This window comes from Podarcis liolepis, assembly GCF_965112155.1.
Source record: "Podarcis liolepis genome assembly, chromosome: Z".
Classification (NCBI taxonomy): Eukaryota; Metazoa; Chordata; class Lepidosauria; order Squamata; family Lacertidae; genus Podarcis; species Podarcis liolepis.
Window position 1 is genome coordinate 4,550,534 of NC_139570.1, and position 27,182 is coordinate 4,577,715.

At 45.2% G+C, this 27,182-nt stretch overlaps 1 protein-coding gene across 1 annotated transcript in view; it reads left to right on the top strand.

Annotated features, from left to right (window-relative positions):
• LOC310698689 (transmembrane 9 superfamily member 2-like) overlaps positions 1-22,934 on the top strand; it is a 49,535-nt gene extending 26,601 nt beyond the window's left edge. The window contains exons 10-17 of the mRNA XM_083486073.1: positions 396-528; positions 2,925-3,044; positions 3,958-4,015; positions 6,204-6,363; positions 6,883-7,034; positions 8,004-8,115; positions 9,755-9,926; positions 22,280-22,934. Coding sequence (XP_083342199.1) covers positions 396-528; positions 2,925-3,044; positions 3,958-4,015; positions 6,204-6,363; positions 6,883-7,034; positions 8,004-8,115; positions 9,755-9,926; positions 22,280-22,347 — 975 coding nt within the window. The 3' untranslated portion in view covers positions 22,348-22,934. The remainder of the gene's footprint in view (positions 1-395; positions 529-2,924; positions 3,045-3,957; positions 4,016-6,203; positions 6,364-6,882; positions 7,035-8,003; positions 8,116-9,754; positions 9,927-22,279) is intronic.
• Positions 22,935-27,182: the final 4,248 nt, after the last annotated feature.

The following is a 27,182-nucleotide window of genomic DNA, read 5'->3' on the forward strand; positions in this document are numbered from 1 at the left end:
CTTTCATGTCAGATTTGAAACTGGCTTGTTAGGCAACAGAAGACAAAGATGGATAAATGCGTTGAGTGCTCGCGATACCACTTAAATTGAACATGATCTTTTGTTTAATATCAATTAACATTGCGGCACTCTAGCTAAGCATGTTAATGTTTGTTTCTCCTCCCCAAGATAAGCGTTTCTTAATATATCTACATCCTCTGCACACGCAAGTCCCCCACCCCCAACCAGCAGTCCATTAGGGAGTTGTAAAACCAGTGAGTAACAACGCTGATGCAATTAGTCCCCTTCAGAAACAAAACCTGGAAGATAATCAGGCTAGGAAAGTGAATTTCACGTCTGGCTTGTACTAATTCACTGTTGCATGATGTATGCCTAATAAAGAGATGTTATTACAGGAGGACGCCCAGGAGGAGTTTGGGTGGAAGCTGGTCCATGGAGATGTGTTTAGGCCTCCCAGGAAGGGCATGCTGCTCTCTGTCTTCCTGGGGCAAGGGACACAGATTTTCATAATGACATTTATTACCTTATGTAAGTAGCAGGAGGTTGGCTGAAATCATCATCGTTATTTATGCAATACTGGCTTTCTGTGTGTTTATGTTATTACCAATATTATTAATATTTACCCGCCTTATGCCAAGTCAGACCTTGGGTCCACTTAGCTCAGCATTGTCTACAAGGATTCTCAGCGGCCGCTGCCAGACAGTGTTCACTGAACTGAGCTATATGGACCAGTGGTCTGACTCTGAATAAGGCAGCTTCCTGTGTGTTCTTGTGCTGCCTGTTTTGCATATGCAATTCCACCCCGTGTAAACCTGGGGACAGCTGGCCACTGGGAAGACAGATACTTTGAGGCAACAGCAGTAGCCATCAGGAGAAAAGATTTGTTTTTTTAAAAATGTGTAAGCTCATCACCCTACAGTTATGCATAGTGGAGCTGAGTAGTCACAAAACCAACTGAGATCTTGAGGACTAGTAACCTAGGAGGATGCCTTATTCCAAGTCAGACCACTGTTTCATCTAGCTTCATTGTCTACACTGACTGTCAGGGGCTTAAGGTGGAGGCATCCCCAGTCCTACTTGAAGATGCAGCAGGGTTGAACCTGGGGCTTTCTTTGTGCAAAGCAAATTCTGTGTATTGCTTAGCTGCAACCCTTCCCTCACACACACAAAAGAAAGAAAGACAGGAATGGTGCAGTTTTCTAAGGCAGAGTATTTCGTTGTTTGTTGTTTCAGGAAACTCCGAGCTTTAGCTGAGATTCCTTCATTGCAGGGGGTTGGACTTAGATGGCTGCCAGGGTCCTTTCCAATTCTACAATTCCATGGTTCTTTTCATTGGCAGGATCAGTACTGACAAGCAGGCTTTCCCTTTCAGAAGAAGCCATGCTATCAATACTGATACAGTTCAAACCGCAGAATGGTAGAGTTGGAAGGGACCCCAAGGGTCATCTAGTCCCTGTAATGCAGGAATCTTTTTTGCCCAGAGTAGGGTTCGAACCCACAACCTGGAGATTTGCAGTTCTGTGCTCCGCCAACCGAGTTATCCCAGCAGTTCAGTGAGGCTGCCTAGTGCTCCCATGCATTTGCCTGCGAACATGTCCCAGAAGCCTCTGCAGAGTACTGGGGTCCTGCGGTGGGTCTTCCTTGTCAGGTGATTCTCATGGGGAAAGGATTCCTCACAGGACATAAAGCTGTTCTAAAACTGGGATGGGGAACCTCTGGCCTCCCAAAAGCTTGCTGGGCTCCTAACTCCCATTAGCCCCAGCTGCTGTGGCCATTGGTCAGGGCTGACACAGGTTGCAGTCCAATGATAGCTGGAGACCCACAGGTTCCTCACCCCTTTCAAAAGCTTGGTGGGTGAGGGGAGGGCCTTATTTCAATGGTAGAGCACCTGCTTTGCATGCAGAAGCCCCCCTTATGTCTCTAGGCAGGGCTGTAAGACTCCCCCCGCCCCTGGCCTGAAATCCTGGAGAGCTGCTATCTCCCCACAACTGTGTACAAGTATGGCACAGGAAATAATTAAATAACTTGTTTTAAACTGAATAATAATTTATTTATTTATTTATTTATTTATTATTTATACCCTGCACATCTGGCTGAGTTTCCCCAGCCACTCTGGGCGGCTTCCAACAAAATATTAAAATACAGTGGTCTGTTAAACATTAAAAGCTTTCCTAAACAGGGCTGCCTTCAGATGTCTTCTAAAAGTCTGGTAGTTGTTCCTTTCTTTGACAAATGGCTGGAAAGGGGCAGAAACAGCCCGAAAAAGAGCAAGAAAACTGCAAATATGGCATGAGAAGAGTGGGGAAATGGGTAGCAATCTCAGAGGCCTTTACAGCTTTGACCCCATGAGCCTTTGCATCGACCTTTGAGGCCTGTGGAGAGTTGGAGTTTGAGAAAGGAAGTCAGGAGGGAGAGATTGTGGTGGAGTTTGGCAGAGTTTGGCTTCTTAGATGGTTTTCCCCACTAAATGCGATATCATGTATATGCACGATACCCAGGAACGTTGACTGTTACGTTAGTGGGGAGATACCTGTATTGAGCTAGATGGACCCAATGGTCTGAACTAGCATAAGGCAACTCCTTACATTCCGATTTTGGGTGGGCGCATTTATGATTTTTAATTTATATCCTGCCCTTATTCCCTTATAGAGCACAGGGCAGCTAACAGCAGGTCAATAAAGCAACCAGACTGAAAAAAAGCCACAATATTGCAGTTGAAATACAGTAAAACCAGCAGTTGGTAAATATCTTGGAAAATCATATACTTCAAGATCTAAATGCCTGGACAAATAGGAAATGTCTTCACCCTGTGTTTTGAAAGTTTCAACCCTGGGGGCCCATTTGCATTTTTGGAACATTGCACCAATTTACACCAGGGAACCTCTTCTGTAACACACTTTTGTTCTCTGTGTTGACACTTTCAGTCCTTGCCTGCCTTGGATTCCTTTCGCCAGCCAACAGGGGGGCCTTGATGACCTGTGCCGTCGTGCTGTGGGTCTTGCTGGGGACCCCAGCAGGCTATGTATCTGCTCGGATGTACAAAAGTAAGTGCAAGCCTTGTGTAATGGAATGTTGCCAGGCTGTTGAAACCACAGAGATTGTGCTCAGCGGCCGGTGGTACCCAATTGAGACTGGTAGGGCAGAAGGTGGGGTGGGGTGGGGTGGGGGAACAGTAGGCGGACAGTGATAGGCAGAGTTAGAGCCAATGACTGGCAGAGCCTGCTGAATCTAGTTTTGCAATCATGCTCCTCCCATCTGAATTCTACAAGGGCAGCTCTGAGGCTAAGGAAGCCGACAGACAGCACCACCCCCTGGGTTGGTTATATGTGGAAGGCAGGCAAGTGTGGGCTGGCTGGGGGCGAGGGGGGGCAGTGCCCCCATTCACCTCCACTGATCATACTTGGAAGTGGAAAGCCAAGGGTGGTTCTTGCCCAGCCCTTGATTGGCTGTCCTAGGTCAAATCTCTTAGCCTTTCTTCTGCCTTTGTAGAATGGGAACTGCCAGTGATTTTTCACTGGTTTAGCAGGGACAGGAAAGACCATGAGGTAACAGAATAAGAAAATGGTGTTCTTAGCAGTTTTTACTTACCCACTCCTTTTCTGAACTGCAGTGCCCTCTCTCTTTCTCATGACCCTTTGCAAATTGGTTGTGAAACATGGGGAGGTTTGCTTGAAATGCAACACAAGTACATAGGGTGGGGAGAGAACCTGAAAAGCTTTCCTGGATCCTGGCTGTCAATTATGAACAGGATATTGAGCCGGTTTGAATTATGGCAGAGGATCGTTATCAGCACTCCTTGGGGTTCAGATTCTATAAGCAGGGAAGATTCAAAGCAGTTCATAGTACTATGGTAAGCAATCTAGTGTTAAAATTATTGAGACTTAAAAATAAATAAATTTCTTCCAGCTACTTCAAATGTGTTAAATGTAGTGATTACTTTTTTTCTCCTCTTCTCAGCATTTAGAGGTGAAAAATGGAAGACAAATGTGTTGCTGACAGCTCTGTTGTGTCCAGGGTTAGTATTCCTCACACCTTTCTTTTTATAAAACTCATTTTCTGCATTGCAAATTGGTTAATATGCACAAAGGCCTATGCTTCTTACTCACATGACTGACAGTTACTCGAGTTCTTGATTCAGGTAGGTGTTGGTCTGATACAGTCGAAATATATAAAAGAATTAAAAAATTGTCCAGTAGCACCTTAGAGACCAACTAAGTTTGTTCTTGGTATAAGCTTTCGTGTGCATGCACACTTCTTCAGATACACTGAAACAGAAGACACCAGATATCAGCAGGTTTACCATACCCATTGAGTCAACCATCCATTTTCTACTACCCTCCTGAGAAAAACCCCACCCCACCCTCCCACTATATATAAGGGTCTGGTGACTTCTGTTTCAGTGTATCTGAAGAAGTGTGTATATTCAGTTACTCCAGTTGTAATCTAATCCAGTTGTACACATGCAGCTCCTCTTCATTTCCATGTTCTTGAGTGCATGTAGCTATGAACCAGATCTCCATGTTTGTAAGTGCACTGATATTCCTGTTTCACTTTGTTTTTAAAATCCCTCTCCTTTTTTTAACTATCTTTGGAAAGTCTTGAGTGCCTTAACTGTGGTTTGCTTAGTATTGAAGCAAAACTTAACTGTGGTTTGCAAACTCTTCAAGCTATGGTGTCATGCATTGGCTTTTAGTCTATTATTAGTGGTGCTAATAATTCAAGAGTATCTGATTCAAAACCTCCGCTGCCTTGTGGGACATCTTTGGGAGGAGAAAAGGCTAAGGAGTAAACTCTACCTAAATCTGGAGTGGGAGTCCCTGAGGCAGTTGGGTGGCACCTTTTTACGCTTCCTTCCAGCAACTCCTTCAGCCCAGCCATTGCTAAACATATTGCTCTGCTTTTGTTTGGACCACATCAGCAATGCTGAGATGGTTAAGAGTCACTTCTGCATTGAGCAAACTATGGTTAGGGCAGTGTTGCCAGTGTTTCTGCTTGCAAGGTGACATGTGGGACTTGGCGGTCTTAGGAAGCATGGTTGTGTTAACTCTTTCATTTCAAAATTAAAAAGTATCAATAGACAGTGGACTAGAAATTAGACTGTTTGGCAGCAGGGTGTGAAATAGCCTGATACCAGAAGTCCCAACCAGAAATGTACATCCTGGCTGTCATCTAGATGACTATCTTGGCAGAGTCCAAAATGGCAAAATACCATGCTGATAGTTTAAATTCCAGTGTGCAAATTCCATTTCATAGAAGTTGAATAATTGCCTGGGGTGGTGGGGAGAGCACAAAATAAGAACAGATGTCTTGATTATGCTGTGCTAGTTCAGAAAATTTGCATAATGCCATAAACAGCCCGAGGCAGTTACGTACACTGGATTGATTTTGAGAATTTGTAGACTAGCAGGATTCCCCGCTCCCAACCCCCTTCTCCCTTTGGAGGAGTGAAAGAGAGATTTGCTTTGCTTTGCTTAGGCAGAGCTTAACAACAACAACAACAACAACAACAACAACAACAACAACCTGCCTTTATACACAACAGTGATAGGTTTGCAAGGATATCCATCTTTCAGGAGATTAGATGACATTTGCCCCCTAAATATTCCAGGCTAAAAAAGAAAGATATAATTTTTGTATGAATTAATTAGAATTGGCTTCCTCTTTGCTTTTGGTCCAATATGGCAGTGCATGGAACATTGTACCTTTGGCTCTAAGAATGCTTTTGCAATGAGTCCCAGGCTGCAGAGTGTGGCAACATCCTTGTCTGAAGCCAGCTGATGTTCCACTGACACTACCTTCTGTTCGTTGCACGGTAGTGGTTTCAGCTGCTGCTGATGTGCTACAGTGAAACTATGGCTTCTGTAGGACGCAGTATATTGGTGCAGGCATAGATACTGCTTGTAGGATAAAGAAATGAATTCCTTCCCTTACATGCACCTGTTTGTTAGGAAAGGGCTGGGGAACCTCAGGGTTCTGCTTCCACAGTCTGAAGCAGTAATGCTTGTGAATACTAGGAAGGGAGAGTTGCTGTTGCTCTCTCAGGTTCTGGTTGCGGGCTTCCTGTTGGGCCACCTGGTTAGTCACTGTGAAAGCAGGCTACTGGACTGGATGGACCTTTGTCCTGATCCATCTGGGTTCTTGTTAGGTTCTTAAATTAGGAATGCCATGCCAATACTGAATCTGGTCATCTTCTGTTCCCTCAGAATTGTCTTTGCTGACTTCTTCATAATGAACCTTATTCTTTGGGTGAAAGGATCCTCAGCTGCTATTCCCTTTGGCACTCTGGTTGCTATCTTGGCCATGTGGTTTGGAATATCTGTCCCATTAACCTTTGTTGGTGCATACTTTGGATTCAAGGAGAAGGTGGGTTAGAAATTCAGTAGAGTTTATTTTATATATATACATATTTAAAGCTCCTTATTATACCACTTGAGAATTCCTATCCTTTCCTGAACCTATGGACCTGGGTCTAAAGGATGATGAGCAGAAGGAGACAATATATTCATGTTGTTTGGCAACCTTTGCACAATCACTGCCCGAAGACTTCTTGCGGTATAGCACCACTATGTTGTGTTGCAGCACGAATTAAAGAAGATCCGGGCTGTAGCATTTCGACTACAGCAGCCCATGGAAAGATTTTGAGGGGGTCTTCTGCAAAGAGAGGAACATCTCTGGATTTGGGACTGCTTTTACACAGTGGTCTTTCACTCAGATCAGAAATGGCCCTCCAGGTACATGGGTGCATTAGCCATAATTATTCCCTGTTGTGGGAATAATCATATTTTTACATATTGAAATTGTTGCACCTTTTAAATGTGGCTTTGCTGTTTCCTTAGATGTGTCTGCCATGTTAATTGTGGGGTTTTTTTTAACTTCCCCTAGCCCATTGAGCACCCGGTGCGTACAAACCAGATTCCTCGTCAAATCCCGGAGCAGTCCTTTTTCACCAAGCCTCTTCCGGGCATCGTCATGGGAGGCATCCTCCCCTTTGGGTGTATCTTCATCCAGCTCTTCTTCATTTTAAACAGCATTTGGTGAGTATCTCCCCCTTTCCTGAATTCGAAATTACCAAGCTACATGCCAGGCACACTGCTGTTTCTTTGTGAGAAATGATTAAATGAAGAAAGGCTGCTGTGTGGGCCCAAAGCACCCATCTGTAGAAGAGGTTGCCTGCTGGCTCTCTGCATGGTTTACTGCTCTGGGTTTGTCTCCTTCCCATTGCCTCCTGCTGGGGTTTGGTCATTCATTTGTTCTTCAAAACAGCAGGCGCTAGTCTGGGTGCAGATCCCTTAAAGATCTTGCCCCTAACTGAAGGGAAGAGAGTGCAGTGAAATACAGATGTTGCTGAAATACAGCTCCCAAATGCCCCCAAAAGGGGAGGGACATCAAAAAAACTTGGGAAAGGAACAAAAAGCGCAGGAAAAAAAGTATATATTTTACAATGAAGCAACATCCAAACTAACAAATATATCATTCAGTAGTTGGTGTTATCCAGTTCTGGAAGTTTATTTATAAAGTCCCATAGAATGTTTTATATAGAATTTCAGTTGAGCCACAAAAGGAGCCAGAGAGGATCTTGCATACTTAGAAAGTGGTTCTAAAATTGAATCACACCCTGAAGCTGTTGTGTGTTTGTTTGAGTCACTGTTCTGGACCCATTGCCTTCCAGTTTGTAATCTATGTACAGAACAGCAACTTATTCAGAAGCACAGGTGCATAAGTTGGCTTCTGAGTTCATGTAGGTGAGAGGTGGGAACCTGACAGAGGGAAACTTGTTTGGCTGAGAATTTGAGGCTTTGGATTCTCAAAAACCACAGCCTAATTGCCAGGCATTAAACAAATCATGAACTGTAGTCTTTAACCAACTGGGGCAGGTGGCGGGCTGGAACTCTTCCTGCTGTGACAATGCCACCTGCAGTCCTTCATGATGCTGAACCTTGAGAAAGGAGGGTGGGTGCAGAGATCTTGGGCGAAGGTTGACCCACTGACTTCTATCATTCCAGGTCTCACCAGATGTACTACATGTTTGGCTTCTTGTTCTTAGTCTTTATCATCCTCCTGATTACATGCTCAGAAGCAACGGTCTTGCTGTGCTATTTTCATCTATGTGCCGAGGTAAAACTGACCTGCCACTTCCGTTGCCAAGCTTAATATGTTGCTGGACGGGAATCAGCCACCAGCTGGCAGCATCAGGGAGGCTGAGCCAACACCTGCAGCTTGCTGGTGCATCTGTGCCCCATTGTGTTGGAAAGATTTATGCATGTTGTGGCTGCCAGCTGTGCGTAGTAGACCTGCTGGTAGGAAGGGAAAGTGGGTGATGCTGTGCTTGGGAAGCCTGGATTCCTTTCTGTGGAATAAGCAGCTTGGCTGTGAGGGCAACTGTTTAGGAGTAGCGGCAGAGGATAACACTTCTGCATGGTGGCAGTAGGCCAAGATGCCAAGGGGTGGGGAGTGAAACTGAGGCTCCCCTCCCTTTCTATTTGCTGTTGCCAACGTAACAGACTGCTGCAGCTTTCATGCCAAATCAGTCTTTGTAATGTATCATCAAGATGCAATTGCATCTGCATACCAGCTGGAATGAAAAAAACCAAAAAGCATAGGTTGTCCCCTTGTTACATTTGCCATCTTTGTGTCCTGTTCCCTTGCTAAGTAGCTCCATCCTGAAAATTACTTTTTATCTAGGGCTCCATGAAAGCCGTAGTTTAGCTAGTCGAAGAAAGAATTGCAAGTCTGGTTGCAGATCCCTTTGGGATCTTGCCCCTAACTAAAGGGAAGAGGGTGTAATGTGACATTAGTTCTGAAAGTGTATAGGCTTCATGATGATTTTGAAAGCCAAAGGGGTGGACTGGTTAAAGCTTTGGTGGATTGCACTAAACTCCTCCCCATGACCTGCAGGAGCAGCAGAAAAAAAGTCATGCAAATATATGCAGATTTTGTAATATAAAAGTGGTGGTGTTTTATCTTGGTGCTGATATTAGTGGCGGAGTCACAGAGATATTGCTTCGTTATGTGGACAGTCTATAACACTCCATTCTCATACTTGTGGTAGACAGATTTTGGGGGTTTAGGCAAGCTGCAAACAGATGCCTTGTGGAACCAGCTGCATTGAGTAAAGATACCTGAGGCCTGCCATGCAAATAAGCTCTTAAGTGTAGGAATTAGTTTCAGTTTTCTAGATAACATGGGTGAGCCACAAACTGGGTTCTGAACCGTTTGTTGTGCACCTGGGCTGTGAAGAAGAACAGCTCTTTGGTCAAATGGCACTAGGCTGGGGGTGATCAGCTTTTTCTCTGTCTCTAAAATGCGCAGGCACACATCTCTCTTTTTCACCCACCCACCCAAACTTACATGCAGACACATTCCCACAGAGAAAAACATGTAGGCACAGACTGCTCATCTCACCTCTCCTTTGCAGCATTTGCTCTCATGGCAGTGTTGATGTGAGTTTTCTTGGCTGGTAAGATGCAGCAACAGGACAGTGTCAGGAGGAGGAAGAGAAGGGCAAACCCAAGAAGCACCTGATTTTGCAGGGGATGGCAGGCCATGGAAGCGGCTTGGTAGGCCAGATTTGTCCTGCAGGAATTTGTGAAGTAGAATTCTGGGAAACAAATCTAATAAAGCATAGTTCAGACTAGTAAGTGTGGACAGGTGCAAGGACCAGCTTAAAGCTGGTCCACTAAATAAACATGGGAAGCATTTTTTTGGGGTCTTTCATGCTTTCCTTGCCTCTCAACCTCTTTTGATTTGCCTCTAGGATTATCATTGGTGGTGGAGGTCATTCTTAACCAGCAGCTTCACCGCCGTCTATCTCTTCATCTACGCAGTCCATTATTTCTTCTCAAAACTTCAGATCACAGGAACTGCCAGCACCATTTTATACTTCGGATATACAATGATCATGGTCTTGATTTTCTTCCTTTTCACTGGTGAGTCAATTTCTCAAGTCTTTTAGCATCTCAGAGTTGGGAGATACGTCTTTCGTATAGGAGCATATGCAAAGGCACCTTGTACCAAGCTAGACTTTGGTTCCATGCAAGTCAGGATTGTCTGCCCTCTGCCTTAGGTGAGTCGTCCTGTGCTCCTTTGAACAGGAGGTGCTATGGACTGAAGGTGAGGCCTTCTGCTTGCAGGGTTCATACTCTACTACTCAGCTGCAAGCTCTTCCTTTCTCCCCCACCCCTGTATCTTAAAGTCCCAGTATGGCAGAATATGGGCTTAAACAGCCTTCCCTATCTGGGTGGCTGCCATATGATCTGGACTACAAAAGGCCAATGGTCAGCGATGTTCGGAGTTGTAGTCTAAAACATCTGGAGGGCACAACATAGGAGTATGGGTGGGATTAGTATGTGACACATGGGACCCACTCAGAGCACAAAGACATCAACCACCTTCCCAACATATATTTAAAGCACAGGGCTTCCACCAAAGAGTTATGGAAATCAGTCTGTTAAAGGTGCTGAGAGTTCTCAGGAGACTCCTATTCCCCTCGCAGAGCTACAGGTACCAGAATGGTTCAGCAACCAATCCTTCCTAGGGAACTCTGGTAATTGAACATGGGAACCTTCTGCATGGAAGGCAGCCATGAGGGGAATGGGGTGGGGTGAGGGGAATGGGGTGGGGTGAGGGGAATGGGGTGGGGTGAGGGGAATGGGGTGGGGTGAGGGGAATGGGGTGGGGTGTCTCCTAACAACTCTCAGCACCCTTAGCTGCAGTTCCCAGGATTCTTTGGGGGAAGCCATGGTTGTTTAAAGTGGTGTGATACTGCTTTAAATGTTGGGTTTGAATGTGGCCATCATTAATTCATGCATTCCTGGGCCATTTTATTCTGGGTGCTTTCTTTCAGAGCATTCAGCACTGAAAGGTGTTTTCTAACATTCACCTGCCGGTAATCAAATGCGCACATATGCTGATTTCTTACTGTACATGTGAACCAGGACAATGTGCATTTGAAGGGTGGATTGAGCTTACAAATGGATAGAGTATTCAGGGAGCATAACATGATAAAAGTGAAAAAAATAATAATTCCCCAAATTCTGCTAGAATCATGTTTCTCTTGCTATTCATGACACCTTAAAGACAAATAAAATTATCAAGTGTTTATTATGATATTTTGAGTCTTTAAGGTGCCACAAGACTCCGTAAAGGCTTTCGGCTGAAGGCAGGGGTAGAGTGGGGGCTTTAGCTCTATGGCAGAGCATTTGCCTTCCATGCAGAAGGTTCCCATGTTCAATCCCTGGCAACTCCAGGTGGGGCTGGTGGGAAAAGCCTTTTGTCTGGAAAAACCCTGGAGAGTTGCTGCCAGTCAGTATAGGTATTACTGAACTAAATGGACCCAATACTGTAGTCTGAATCTGTATAAGGCAACTCCCTGTGTTCCTACTCCCCTTTGCATAAAAAAGCAAACATGGCTGCTCTCCTGGAAGCTTTCATTAAAGGGTTTTCTCATCCTTGCTTGTGGCCTTGCAGAAGGATTTCTTCTTTAGCTGTCTTCAGTTGGATGAAAGTAGAAAGCGAGTAGGATTTAATCTCACCAATTTAAAATTATTAGTAAGTAAATATGGGAATTGGTGTTCCCAGCTAAACCCTTCTTTAAGTCCACAGCTCTGCAGGCAAGTTCCAGATGGCCCCCCTATAATTTACCCCAAATAAATTCTAGCATTAAAACAAAAAAATGTTTTAATTCTGAACTAAAGCAGTATGCTAATGCCTGTCTGGGTTTAGCTTGGGTTAGCTGCCAATTTCAGTTTCGCTTGTGTGATATAAATTGCTAGAATCAGAAATATCCTTTTCATATAGGAAATGATAATTGAAATTGTCACAGCTGCTGCTGAAAGGGATTAAAATAGTCAGATATGTCGGCCCTGATCTCCTTGATACGAAGGGCAGTGAGGCTTAAATGTGCCGTGGCAAAGTTTACACCTGTGTGTTCTCGCGTTAAGGTCTGATTTAGACGTCATGTGCCAATCACAGTTTGGAGGCTTAGGAACATATCTCTTTGCTTGCTTGTTCTAGCCCTCTGAGTGCTGATTATTGTCTCCAAACTGTGGCTTGCAAACCCACTTTCAAACCACCTTTTTGAATCATGGCTTGAAGGCAATTCCTGGTTTGCACCATTGGCAAACCATGAAAAAAAGGAGGTAATCAGCTTGTGAGAAGGAAGATGGGTGTGTTCCTTATCCTTCAGACTTTGGATTGGAGGTTTGTACTCACCGAAGAGTTGCAGTCTTACCAAACAAGTGCCATGGAAAATACAAAGCAACCATGATATCCAGACCTCTCTGTTTTGCCTTCTGATCTCTCTCCAGAACACCCCCCCCTTTGAGTGCTTTTGCCTGGTTGGCATGTGTCCGTGAATAATAATGATGTCTCTTGTGTGCCTGTAAGAGGGGGAATGAAGTGTGTGTGTGTGTGTGTGTGTGTGTGTAGACCTGTGGCTTGCATGAGTGGAAAATAACTTACTGAACTTCAGTAAGTTATGTCCATTGTTCTGCCCACTTTTGCATCAAGTCCAACCCAGCATTGCTATGTGGCCCCCAGAAAGCTGATTTATTATATTTCTATTCTGCCTTTCATTCCCATGCATCCCAAAGCAGTTTAAAAACAATAAATAGCAATACAATAACATTATAGAACATCCCACGTACAGCATAAGCCATATACAATAATCAACAAATAATCGGTGGAACAATTACAATCCATAAAACACTGTTAACAAAGCAGCAACTTTAAAAATGGCTAAACATCACAATTAAAGCAAAGGTCATATTATATGATGAGCAAAACAATACAGCATTTGTAGTCTATAAAACAACCTAAACAAAATAGCAGCCAAAAAATAAACTAAGCACTGCTAAGTTCATGCACACATACTTCAAAGACTCCCCTTCCAAAGGTTTGTCAGGCTGGAGGTGCAACGGCACAGATGAAACCAACCACCCCCTGATGGCAGACAGTCTCTAACCCCTCAATTCTTCCTCTGGAAACAGCTCCCTTATGAAGGCTCCTAGGGCTGGAGGGCGGAGCAAGGCAGGTGGGGAAAGCCTTTATCTGCTGGCCAACACTGAGTCTCTCACCCCTCACAGCTGTTCCTCCAGCAGCAACACCCTCCTTAAGGTTCCTTGGGCTGGAGGGTGGGGCAAGGCAGATTCCCCTTTAGGGTATGTGGCCTTCTGGGTGAAAAAGGTCCCCCACCCCTACATTATATGAAACTGCCTTTGCTAAGATGTCTTTCATCCAGCATTGTGTCGTTGGTCTGGTCTTAGCATCTCTTTGAAGTCTCAGGGGAGGGGCTTCCACAGCTCTCTGGCTGCCAGGATTTGACCTGGGACCTTCAAAAGAGCAGAGCCCTGTGTCATCTTGTGCAATAGGTCTTTTCCTTGCTGCCAGTCAGTGATCCTAACTGGGTTCCCATGCCCAGGCAACAGGGGCCAGAGCACTGAAGGAGAATGTGGCTGGGTGGTTCTCTACCCTTCCACGGAAGACAAGTGGTTTTATGGGTGAGATGGCAGTGCCTGGATTTGTGTGTCTGACTCTCACCCCTTTCCCACCCCTTCTGGGCCCCTAGCTTGGGCATCTTCGGGGCTCCCCCAATAGCCCATGAGGACCTCATTGTGCTGGCCTAATACCATGCTGCTTCTTGCAATTATTATTTCTGTTCTTCTAAATTTGTAGCTAGCAATTTTCAGTATGATTCTCCGGATAATAATATGGTAAGTGAATGGGTATATTTTGCGCAGGGATAGCTTTATGATTACTGTCCTTCTTACGTGCTTGGACACAGAAGAAAATGCTGCATTTAGTTGGAAGCAGGTGGCTACTCTACACCCTCTGTTTTGTGATCATCATTTTCACTTGTGAGTTCATGCCATTTTCAAAATTGAGTTTTGATCTCCTGGGTAAATTGTGTTTAGAATTCCAGATTCCGAAAGCAGCCCCCACTGTGTGGTGATTGAAAGCGGTATGATGTAGAGAGTTCTTGGTTGCAGAAAACCAATGTGCGTACACACACACACACACACACACACACACACACATGTTGCCAGAGTGCAGGATATATTCTGTTTTTTGCTTTCTTGCAGTTGGCCAGAGCTTTGAGTTCTCTCTCTCTCTCTCTCTCTCTCTCTCTCTCTCTCTCTCTCCATTAAATGCACATTTGCAAAGAGTCAGGTGCAATATAGTATAGACAGACTCATTTCAAGTATTGTGACATTACCTAGGAATATAGCAAGCTGCCTTATGAACCATTGGTTCCTCTAGCTTAGTATTGTATACACTGACAGGCAGTGACTCTCCAGGAATTCAGACAGGAAGTCTTTCCCAGTTGTAGCTGGAGATGCTGGGGATGAAACCTAGGATCCTTTGCTTCACCACTGAGTTATGGTCATTGGTGGTGGGGAACCAAGAAACACACAAAATATAAAAATGCAGCTTTTCTCCATGTCAGCACAGAGTACTTCTATAGAGCACATGCAGACTGGAAGTAGTTCCTGATCTGTTGCATTACTGACATATGGTGTTTAGAGGAGGGGGAGAACAATAGAGAGAAGAGGTTGGGATGTTAGTCTGAGCATAATAAAATGAGCCTGCATGTTGACTAGAGAGGATGCTTAGGCTTGGGGGGTGGTGGGGGTGGTTTGAAACATCCCATCTAACACTTTTATGGCAGGGCAGCACTTCAGTGAGCAAGGCTGTTCCTCCATCTGTCTATAAAATTGGGGAATGCAGGGTGACCGGCAGTAAAACACACATAGTTAACTTGTGGGATTTTCTGCCACAAGACTATGGCAATGACCACCATCTTGAATAGCTCTAAAAAGGAATTACGGTACTTGTTTTGTTATTAGCACTTATGTCCCACCTTTCCTCCAGGAAGCTCAAGGTGGGGTACATGGTCCCCCCCCCCATTTCATCCTTGAAACAACTCTGTGTGGTGGACTAGGCTAAGAGGTCGTGAACTTTGGGGCTGAGTGGGGTTTTGAACCCTTGTCTCCCAGGTCGTCTTCTTACTCTCGAACCACACCACCATACAGGCGTACATACCTATCATTCCGGGGAGGAGGAGAGCTCCGTCAAGGTTTATTAGTCATGGTAGCTGTATGGCACTTCTGGATGAAGGGTCATTGTGCTTTCTTGGTTCCCGGGAGGCACCTGGTTCTAACATATCTACGTGTGTGTGTGTGTGTGTGTGTGTGTGTGTGTGTATTTGTGGCTGTATCCAGTGCTATCTGCGTACTACCACCAAGGCTCTTTCACTAGCATATGGGTGAGTTGCAAAGTTGTGCAACAGAGGAATAAAAATACAACTCTCTTGCTAGCGGAAACTTGTTGGGCAGTATATTGTGCAACAGAGTTACCAGCAACCAGCTTGTCCATTGCAGCAGCGTTTCATTAGCGCAAAGCATTTCTCCGATGAAACAGGTATACCACCGAATGACTTTAACTTACTGCTGTACTGGATACAACCCATAATCTCATGTGTGCGCACACAACACCGAGATGTAACAGAAAAGGGAATTGACTGACCTTGTAGCTTGGCTATAAACACTGTGCAGACATTCACAATTCGTATGCATACACATGAGATATCCAGCCGAACCTCATTGGGATGCATCCTGCCCGGTGAGCCTCTCCGTTTTTGTGTGCAATGTCATGCCCTTTGCATTCTTCGTGCACTCAGAGCTTCCAGAGCTAGTGACCGAGGCTCTGGCTTGCAAAATTTTGCGGCAAGAGGTACGTGAATGCTGTGCCCTTTCTAGAAGAAAGGACACTTTGGACAAACAGGCTGCTTCAGACATTTATTAGAGTGATGTCTATAATGCAATAAAGGGGGAGGGGTCTAATCCAGACAAGATTATGAGGAAGAGAATCTGCTACCAGATGTGTGCTTGTCTTTCAATGTTGTGTTTTAATTAGAGAAGTGGTCCCTGTAAATACATGGTTTGGAAATAGCTAGTTCCCTCTGCTCAGGCCTGTAACTAGAAGGCATTGCCGTCCACATCACCAGAGTATTTCACGAACCCCTTGTTCAGTGTGGTACAGTGAATCCTCCAGTTTAGCTAATGTTCCATTGAAAAAAGTGTCCTCTGTAGATTTGCAGAGGGTGGAAGTGCAGGCTAGACCATTAGGGCAAATGGGACGCTGCCCCACCAACTTCTGCCTTTTTACCAGCCTCCACCAACAAGCAGTGTGGGTGGTCTGTGTGGCTGTCAGTTTTGTCTTCCTTAGCCTCAGGTTTCTCCTTGTGGAATTTAGCAGGGAGGAGGATGGGGACAAAACCAGAAATAGCTGGCACCAACTGCCCTTGGCTCTTTCCCCACCCATGGTTAGCCTCTCAGCCTTCTGCCCTTTCAGTCCCAAGATACTTCACTCTCAGGGGTAGCAGCAGCCAGAGATCAACAATGGAGGAGAGAGCTGTTCATCTGGCCCACCTCCACAGCCACTGGAATTCCCCCTCCTCTCGAGGAAGCAGGCATTTTTGCACCTCTGGCCAGCAGAGGGAAGACTGCCCTGTTCCACCCCCTGCTGGCTGGCTGACTGAGAACCCACCTGGGCTGAATCTACCAGAGGAGTAGGGGCTGGCACTGCCCCCTTCGTAGGGAACGGCATCAGGGAGAGGCAAGCATCATCCCCATAACATTATTTTCTCTAGGGATGGCCTTGCCCTAATGTTTTAAAATGTTTAAATTTGTTTTACAGTGGTGCCTCGCAAGACGAAATTAATCCGTTCCTTGAGTCTCTTCGTCTAGCGGTTTTTTCGTCTTGCGAAGCAACCCTCTTAGCGGCTTAGCGCTATTAGCGGTTTAGCGGCTATTAAAGGCTTAGCGGCTATTAAAGGCTTAGCGGATTAGCGGCTAAAAGGCTATTAGCGGCTTAGTGGCTTAGAAAAAGGGGGGGAAGCGAAAAAAAATCGGAACACTCGCAAGACATTTTTGTCTTGCAAAGCAAGCCCATAGGGAAAATCGTCTTGCGAAGCAGCTCAAAAACAGAAAACCCTTTTGTCTAGCGGGTTTTCCGTCTTGCGAGGCATTCGTCTTGTGGGGCACCACTGTAACTGCTTTTTATCTTTTTTTTTATAATTTGGGTGGTTCCCCCCCCCCTTTTCTAAATTAAGGGAGGTAAGGTGTTCCTGGAAAGAGAGGAGCTGAAGAGAGCAGGGGAAATCCCAACTGCAGTGGTTCTAGGCAAGGGGGAGATACCATGTGTGGGGCAAGCCTAGTGAGGGGCACAGGCAGTTAGTGGCTCCCTCAAACCTGGGGAATTGTGGTTGTCTTATCAGCCAGCCCTCAGGTCCGCGGTGCTGCTGCTGTTGATCTGATTGGGAATGAGGGAGCCGATCTGGCCTGTATCACTGAGACTGAAGCCGTGTGGAGGGACCTCAGCGTCCATGCCAAAGCAGGTGGCTCAGGACATCATCGTTGCCACAACAAGCACGGGGCTGCTCTAACATGTCATTGATCCAATTCATGTGGCAGGTCACACTCTGGACCTTGTTTTCTTGTCTGGGCAGGACAAGGGTGATCTGAAAGTAGGGAATATTGACATCAGTCCCTTGTCATGGTCACACCACTTCTTGATGAGATTTAGGCTCTCAGCACCCCCCCCCCCCAGTGGTGAGGGACCTATGAGGATGGTCGGCTCTCAGAGTTTGATGGATCTAATGGTTTCCCAGATAGCCCTGGGGGATTTCCTGGTTTGTTTTTATCATTATGAGTTTTGTATTTGTTTTTGCTGAAAGGCAATGCACAATTATAATAAATAGATATCAACCACTGGAGGGGGACTTAATTGCTTCATGAAACTTAAATTCCATCTTCAGGAATTCCATATTTTCTTCAGATAAATAACAAGAACTCCCTTACTGGTGAGAGCAAGTGGTTCATTTATTCTAGTATATTCACCTCTGATAAATCCTACTATCTAGTGTTCCATAAAATGCCATATAAGAGATATGTGGTGTTCTGCCTTTAAAAGCTGTTCTTCTCCTGATAAGGCCTTTTTTTCAGGCTTAATTTTTTTTGGGGGGGAGGACATGAGCAACTTAATGGATCTCCTCCCCCCCCCCATGTTGCCTGACAAGCTGCACAGAGTAGCCTCCTTGTTCTTCACATCATTCTGTAACCTTTAAGATAGGAACCCTTCTGACAGTTTACTATGAGCTATCAGAATGGTATTTTATGTTCCATAAAATGCTTTTATTTAGGAAAACATCCTGTTTCGCTTGGTGAAAGCTACTGATAATGCAAAACAGCCTTGTCAGCCAGGCACTTTTAAGTTGGATGTTATAGGGAATTTGGATTTGGACAGCTACCTCTGTAGTGAGAGAGGTGCGTTGAAGGGTCTCTGTTTGCAAAAACACGGGGAGTGGGGAATGCAGCTTTGTTCTTGACCTGTGTTTCCAATTATTTCTTTTGCTTGCACTAATTGATCACAGGTTTTGGTGTTGGCAAGGACGGCTGAACTTGGATAGCTGAACAGCTTTATTGAGTTTCCTTCCAGTCACTACCGTATCGCTTGATCGCTGGCGTTGTGGTTTTGCTAAAGGAGATCTTGGTTTGCAGTAATTCTGCAGTAGGGGAATTCTGACCTTTGCTCTTTACTTTGATGGAGCCTTTGGAAGCCACACTTTGACTTTGAGTCCAAATAATTAATATGGGAATGCCCATTTTATTATTCATGTATTAAGGCTCTCTGTTTGCTCGAACTTGTCTAAATCTTCAGCTTTTTTGTTGGGAATGCAATATGTTTATGACATAAGACGCATTCTACCGGATCAAGCCAATGGCCCATCTAGTCCAGCATCCTGATCTCACAGTGGCAACCCAGATAAAGGCCTGTGGGGGCGCACAAGCAGATCCTGAGTGCCAGATCACTTGCTCCACCCGCAGTTCCCGGCAGCGGATATTCCAAGTGTAGGGAGCAGATAGCCGTCGTGACTAGTAGCTGTTGATAGTTTTATCCTCCATGCATTTGTCAAATCCTCTTTTGGTGGCCATCATTATCTCTTGTGGAAGCAAGTTTCATAGTTTAACTTGTATTGTTGTGGGGGGGAACACTTCCTTTTGCCTGCTCTGAGTCTTGCAGCACTCAGCTTTACTGAGTTCCTAGTATTCTATAAGGAGTAAAACTTTTCTCTTATCCACTCTCTCCACCCTATGCCTGCTTGAGTTTATACTGGAACACCAATAGGCTCTTGGCTGTGTTTTATTCTGCTTGAGATGGTAGGATCCCAAGGGAGTTTGGAGAGCCTTGGTCCTAAGGGAGGCTAGAACTGTCTCATTGCAAGGAACTACCAGGGGCGAGAGGAGAGGTTACTTCCCACCCCAAATCTACCCCTCCCAGATTCAGTGAGTGTTCTTAGCTCAGAAGGTTATAATGCACCCATTACTTCCTAAAATAAAAAGATAGATTTATTTTATCATTTTAGAAGAAAGCTGTGCTAGATATCCATCCCATTGGCAGCTGGTTGGTCACAGTGAGAACAGGATGCTGGACTTGAGGGGGAACTGGCCTCATCCAGCAGGGCTCTGCTTATGCTCTTATGCTGCCCTCCCCCAGTTGTTTAGGACTTTAAATATCAACAATGAAACCTTGAATTTGGCTCTGTAGCTAATAGGTAGTCAGTGCAGATCTTTCACCACCAGTGCAATATGTGTAAAGCCTGTCGGAACATCTAGGAACTGGAAATCCTTTTTTTGAACTCCTAGATGCTTATGTGTGCATGGGGAGTGTGTGTGTGCTTATGTGCCCTCTGTCTGTCTAACTCTCCATCTATCCATCTGAGGATCCCTAGAAAACAAAAATTTTAAATGTGAGATCCGGGAGGCCACAGAGGTCACACTAGCGCCAGATAGGAGTGCCTCACACAGTGGGGAGGAGTGAGAATCGACTGCAGACTGGAAAGACTTTGAGATGTCAAGCCCATAAAGGAATTAAATATCCTTTTGTGGCTGGTGTATGATCTCCTATCAAGCGCAGTAAATCTGCCGTCCCCCCACTGTTTGAAAGGATGATAGCTGCAAACCCTGCGGAAGAGGGTAATCTGCAGAACATAATAGCAGGCTGTGGGAAAAAAAGGCCTTAACTGGGGGAAAAGAGAGAAGTGGCAATATGAGGGGACTAGAATATCAAGCCAGGTGTGTTGTGGTGGTGGGGAAGAGGGCAGCAGTGCTTGCAGGGGGAGAGGGTCGGGGTGAACCCTTTTATTTTTCCTTTGTAAGGGTGCCTTCTTTTGGTTAGCAGCAGCTACTGACCTGCCTAATCTGCATGCATGCATAAGGATTCAGTTCATAAGGAGGTGCTCGCAAAGCCATTGTGCTTCTCTCATGGCTTGCTATCTAGAAGGGCGTATGCAATGCATTTGCGCTAGAGATAGTTCTGTGGGAAATGTGAATGTCTTGGAAACAGGCAGCAACCAGAGTTTATTTCTTAATGCTTCTCCCCCCCCCCAACCAGTAACACCCCCCTCCCCCCCTAAAAACAAGGCAGCTCAGAAGAGTGGACACAGATGCAAAATTTAAGTAGTAAATTTTAAGTAGCAGGAATCAGAATGTTGGCATGCCTAGCTTAGTATTGTCTACCCAGGCAGTGACTCTCTAGGATCGCAGTTACTGGTCTCTCCCAGCCCTGTCAGGAGATGTTGGGGGTTAAACCCAGATACTTCGGTGTGCAAAACAGATGCTCCATCCACCACTTGAGCTATGTCCTTTCCCTGAAAAGAATGTGGGGCAGGTTGTTGTGTTCTTGCCATGTCCACATATGGTGCAAAGAGCCACCCACCTCTGTACAGGGTGGCAAGGGAGTTGGGACCCAGTCTGGTGTCCTCTCACCTCCGTCGTTGTGCTCCTCTTTCCAATGGATTCGTGCTAAGCTGAATACCTGCAGAGGGACACCTGTGTGCACCTAGCTGTGCATGAGCCCTTGATCACATGGAAGATGCATGCATGAAGATTGTTGCACACACATAAGGACCTCTTGGCAGGCATAACTAATCAAGCTCAGGTGTGTCCAGTAGGGCACGTCTCCACTCCCTCTTCATGTTTGGTGTATGATCTGGAGGGAACACATGACATGAGCATTGCTTTGTAGTTATTTGGAGTATTGGAATTCTGGCTTTATGCTCAGCCATGGTAGACCTCAGTGCACATACTGTTATTGGCATCCATTTGTCTTGGGAGACAATGGAAGAGTGCACCTTCAGGGGTAAAGTCAAACTGTTGGAGAGTTACAGCTCCTGCTGTGGCTGTAGAGACTGATGCAGGAGAGAGACATGTGTTGTTGCAGGTGGGGCACACGAAGGGGCCTGGTTGTGTTGCTGCAGATGCACCATGGCATTTCTTTTCTCTGCGTTCCTCCTCTGGTCACTGCTATGGATGCACAACTTGCCTGTCTCCAGGCACTGCGACCATCTGCAAGGAATTTCCACACAGCAGGATTCATGTTGCAAGCCTTCATGTCACGTTTGCAGGCACGTTTGTAACATAGAGTCAGTGCACAAAGAGGCAGGCAATTCCATGTGCCTTCCAGGACTCTGGGAGCTGCTTTATTGCAGTTGCTGGAAAATGCAGGAGGAGAGAGTTGCTTTTGCACTCAGGCTCTGCTTGCAGGCTTCCCAGAAGCCCCTGGTTCACCAGTGTGAGAACAGGATGCTGCATTACACGGACCACTGGCCTGATCCAGCAGGGCTGTTCTAAAGGCTCACAGAGCACTATGAGTCCAGAATGATTGACTTGAGTCCTTCTGTCTCCATTCTCATAGTGGTGTACTGTACATTCTTCCCAGCTTCCCAGAAGTGACTCTGGGTAGTGAGTCACAGGGTTAGGCCAATGGCATTGCCACTGAGAAAATGTTGGGTGAACAATACAGTGGATATTCAGCTTGGATTTGGCTGCTAGGTTAACAGGAGTTTTGTTTCTTCTTGAGCAAGGATAGTTAACTACAGCCTTACGCGGTCTATTATGATTTTAAATAGATAATCCCTGCATGTGACTTAAGTTTTCAAGGCAACTTTTCACACTCAGGATCACTTTAACAATTTTCGCGTAATTGATGTGCATGTTAAGTGATCCTGAGCATGCGGTTTTGCTTAAGAAGGCAAGATGTGCCTTGCAAACTCAAACCAACACTCCCTCTAGCCTACCATTCTCTGGCAAAAGAGAAAGTAACCTAAGCCAAGTGCTAGGTGGTGTAACAAGAACTACCTAACATTTCACCCTGTTCAGGAAGGGCGCCTTTTGCATTCCAGGAGCATGTAAACATCTCAACTTCTCTTCTTCTTTTTTAGGAACGATTGGATTTTTTGCGTGCTTCTGGTTCGTTAGTAAGATTTACAGCGTTGTGAAAGTAGACTGAAGATCTTCCACGTCTCTCTTGAACATATCCAGCAAGTCAATGGATATATATATATTAACCATGTACTGGGATAAACATGACACCTTTAAAATAGACATGCAGAGTTGGTATCTTGGCACCAAAAAGCAGAACGGGACCCAAGGAATGTTGGACAATCCCAGAGAACTTGACTTCTATCACTTTTTACAAATGCTGCATCCCAAGTTGTTTATTATTACTATTACTATTATTATTATTATTGTTTGCAGCTGAAAGAACGAATCCAGTTTAACAATGTGTGTGCTGCGCACTTTGCTTCTCCCAAGCTGGGGTTTCTTGTGACTTTGCTACTTCTTTTTTTACACAGTTATTTGATTATTCTGTTCACAGTATAGGACCGTCCGGTAGAATCCTATGTAAAAAAAATGTGACTTTTAAAAACTTAACATTTAAGTACAACTGTACATAATAGTCTGCATCTCCTTTGCAGGTTAGCTGGTCACCTTATACAAATGTACAAGCATTTAGTGTCAAGTACAGATCTCTTGGCAGGAGGAGAAACCACCACACTGTCTTCGTTTTGAATAAAGCTGCACAGTTCCAACAGACCTGTGTGTGGCTGCTTCATCAGTTACCTTGAGCTAGTTAGTTTGCTGAAGTCCCAAAACCATTTGTTTATATATTGTAATAAAAGGAACATAGGAAGCAGCCTTATCCTAGTTAGATCCTTCGTCCATCTAATGCAGTGTTTACCTACATGAGGCGTGGGAAACCTTTGGCCCTCCAGATGTTGCTGAACTATGACTCCCATCAGCCCCAAAAAGCATGGCCGGTGGTCTTGGCGGGTTGAGCATATACAGTAATGTCAACCCTGGCCCAGCTGCATTGGTTACCAGTTAGTTTCCAGGCCCAATTCAAAGTGCTGGTGCTCACCTATAAACCCTTAAATGGCTCAGGACCCCAATATCTCAAGGACCACCTCTTCACATGGAAATTGACCCAGACCCTGAGATCATCACCTGAGTCCCTTCTTTGTGTTTCTCCTCCATGAGAGTTCTGGAGGGTGGCAGCATGAGAATGGGCCTTTTCTGTGTTGGCTCCCTGTTGTGGAATACTCTCTGCAGGGAGGCTTGCCAGGCGCCTTTCTAACATATCTTTAGGTGCCAGACAAAAGCATTCTTCTTCAACCAGGCCTTTGGCTGTTAATCAACCTATGGCCTTTTAAAGTGGGTGGTGGTGTCCTTTTTATTATGTGTTCCATGTTGTAAACCACCCTGTGGTCTCTTGATGAAGAGCGGTATATAAATTTAATAACCAAATAATAAATAATAACATCTGACGGGCCATAGGTTCTCCACCCCTGGTTCCACACCTACCTAGAGATACCAGCAATCAAACCCCAGAACCTTTTACATGCAAAGGTCTACAACCCTCTCCTCTGTTCCCCTCCTTTTGTTTGGCTTGCTAGGAAGGTCCGCCCTTCTGCAGTGATGGAGCCAGGGATTTATAGTTGACATAAGCATCTGTAGTAGCCAATGTGATTTATTGTCTGTTTTCAACTGGAGGAAAAACACTTGGACGTCTGACTCGCTGCATTGAAAACACAGATTTATTGCAACAGCAAAGCAGAGGGTGCCCCTGGGTTGTTCCATAAAGAGCCAGATTAATCAGTTGTGCACGTTGGCCATATTTTTGTGTTTTGCTTTACTTCCCCCTCCTGTGCTGTTTGTTGACAGGCATCTTAATATATTGAAAGGCCATGGAGCCGTTGTCAAAATGCCTTAGACTATATGGCCTGGAGATTGTATATATTCCTTTTTTTAAAAAAAACATCTCCAGGGAATTCTCCTTTTCAGGCACAGAATAATGGGCAAATAACCGTGTACGGAATCAAGGCTCCCATTGAAATTGCAACTTCTACCAGAAGGTTTGGGAGAGTGGGGGGGGGGGGAGGGTGAAGGGGAGAAGAAGCACACCTTAACCGTAAAATTGTGAGAAAATGACAGTACTGGAACCAAACTGGTAGTTTACTAGTAATGTTGCTTTTCAGAAAACATTTGTGTCGTTATCACTCAAGGGCACCCGCACAAATGGGTAAAACACACGGATTGCTCTGCCTTTGGTGCCAATTGCAGAGGAGGAAAATAGGGAAAATTTACCTTTGGAAAGGGCTAAAGAAGAAGAAGAGGAAAAAGAAGAAAGCTGGCGGCCGAACTCTTGAGCAATTTGGTTCCACGAAGATTAAGGATCGGGGTTTTTTCTTCCCCATAACAATGCACAGTAACTCTGAGCTGTGTGTTACAGGTGGTAGGGAGAAGGCTGGAGTCTTGCATTTAAAAGTTTCTCTGCAATCAGTACTTCTTCCTTTGTTCTATCAAGTTTGTCGTAATTTCATCAGTACATGTAGTATACCTTCCAATCACTATCATACCATCCCTTCCACTTATAACGTAGAATGCACCCTCATATATGCATGTCCACAAGGCCCACCCTCAACAACACAGTATTCATTTATTTTGAAGAAGGAAATGTCTAGAATTTTAGTCTGGATTGGTGAGAAAAGTATAATTGTATGCAACATGTATAAATGTTTGAATGCACTATTACTACAATCATAGTATATGTAATTGACTCCTAAAACGCAGTATATCTAATCATTCTACATTTTTGCAGCAACTACTTAATATACATTGTGTTAAATTTCAGGCTGCATTTGGGTATAATCCAGTGTGTCTCATTGTGCTGTGATTTCTTTTCTGAACGTGTAACAGCCCTAATTTCAGGGCTCCTGGTGGTGGCAGCAACACCTTGTCATGGATGGTGGATTTCGTGCTAGTCCTGATGCAACCATGCAACTTTTAGAACAATTTACACATAGGTATATATCTTTCTCTGGCTCAACTTTTCCTTTCAAGCCAAATGTGTGAACGGCCAACTTCACTGAAGGTATTATTTGAATATAGAAACACTTGTTGTAGTACCTTGCTCTCTGATGGTGGAGTCTTGCAGTCCCTTGAAGATGAACAGATTTACTATAGAATCAGCTACGATTAATGTTGGTCTTTAAGGCATCAAGTGACTCTTTTTCTTTCAGCATGCTAAAATGGTTGTCCCTCTGGAAGTTGCTCTGTTACAGGTATTTCCTGTGAACACAGGAAGCTAGCTGCCTTATATAGAGTCAGACCATTGGTGTAGCTCAGTGTTGTCTACTAGCTGGTAGCAGCTCTACCATGGATTTCAGACCATGGCTATTTCCACTTCTATCCAAAGTAGCCAGGGTTTGAACCTGGGACCTATTGTATGCAAAGCAGATGCTCTACCACTGAGCCACACAGCCCTTGCCTGGGTTTTAGTGGTTTGGAAAGCCTTTTAGGATACCCTATTAGTGAGAAGACCTGCCATGAAGAATAAGTTTCCTTGCAAAGATACCTTGCCATATAATGCATGGTTTAGCCATGGTCCCACTTTATGTGGGTCAGCCAAGAGGCCTACCCAGGCTGAGTGCATGACTTAAAGGCACCAGCTTGCTGAAGCTAAGTAGGTTTGAGTCTGCTCAGAACCTGGATCAGTGACAGTTTTGGAACCAGAAACCCCCACTGTTTCATATAAGTGCAAATGTCTGTTCAGTAACAGGCCCCCAGCATCCTCTGCAACTCACATTAATCTGTCAACAGAAAGATGATTGAGGGCCTGCAGTTCAGTGGTAGAGATAATTTGTTGTGGACAGAAGGTCCCAAGTAGGTATCAAGGTGGATTTTTTAAAATAAATAAATAAATATTGAATTTTTTTACTGCCCTATACCCATGGGAGGGACGTGGGTGGTGCTGTGGGTTAAACCACAGAGCCTAGGGCTTGCCAATCAGAAGGTTGGCGGTTCGAATCCCCGCAACGGGGTGAGCTCCCATTGCTCGGTCCCTGCTCCTGCCCACCTAGCAGTTCAAAAGCACATCAAAGTGCAAGTAGATAAATAGGTACTGCTCCGGCGGGAAGGTAAACGGCGTTTCCGTGCGCTGCTCTGGTTCGCCAGAAGCGGCTTAGTCATGCTGGCCACATGACCCGGAAGCTGTACGGTGGCTCCCTCGGCCAATAAAGCGAGATGAGCGCCCCAACCCCAGAGTCGGTCACGACTGGACCTAATGGTCAGGGGTCCCTTTACCTTTTACCTACCCACAGGAAAGGGGACGCGGGTGATGCTGTCGTCTAAACCACTGAGCCTTGAGCTGAGGGAGCTGGCATTTGTCCGCAGACAGCTTCTGGGTCATGTGGCCAGCATGACTAAGCTGTTTCTGACGAACCAGAGCAGCACACAGAAACGCTGTTTACCTTCCCGCCGGAGTGGTACCTATTTATCTACTTGCACTTTGACGTGCTTTTGAACTGCTAGGTTGGCAGGAGCAGGGACTGAGCAATGGGAGCTCACCCTGTCACGGGGATTCGAACCACCAACCTTCTGATCAGCAAGCCCTAGGCTCTGTGGTTTAGACCACAGCGCCACCCGCATTGAATCAATGAACATAGCATTAAAATCACAGACCACACCCCAGTAGAAGCTACCTTAAAATAGGAGAAGAAACATGAACATCATGGTCCTTCAGTCCCATCCTAACCACAGATAAAATAATTAGAGAAAGTCTCACAAAAACTCCAAAACTACTTCAAAGAAAATGATATAGACAATACAACAACCCCCCTCCTTTGGGACACAATGAAAGCAGTCACCCGAGGAACTTGCATAAAAGAGTAGGCATTCCTTAAACCAGAGCTGGAGAGCCAGTGGTCCTCCAGGCATCGCTTGGCTCCTGCTTCCCCCAACACTGCCCTTTGGTCATACTGGCTGGGGCTGCTGGGATTTGGG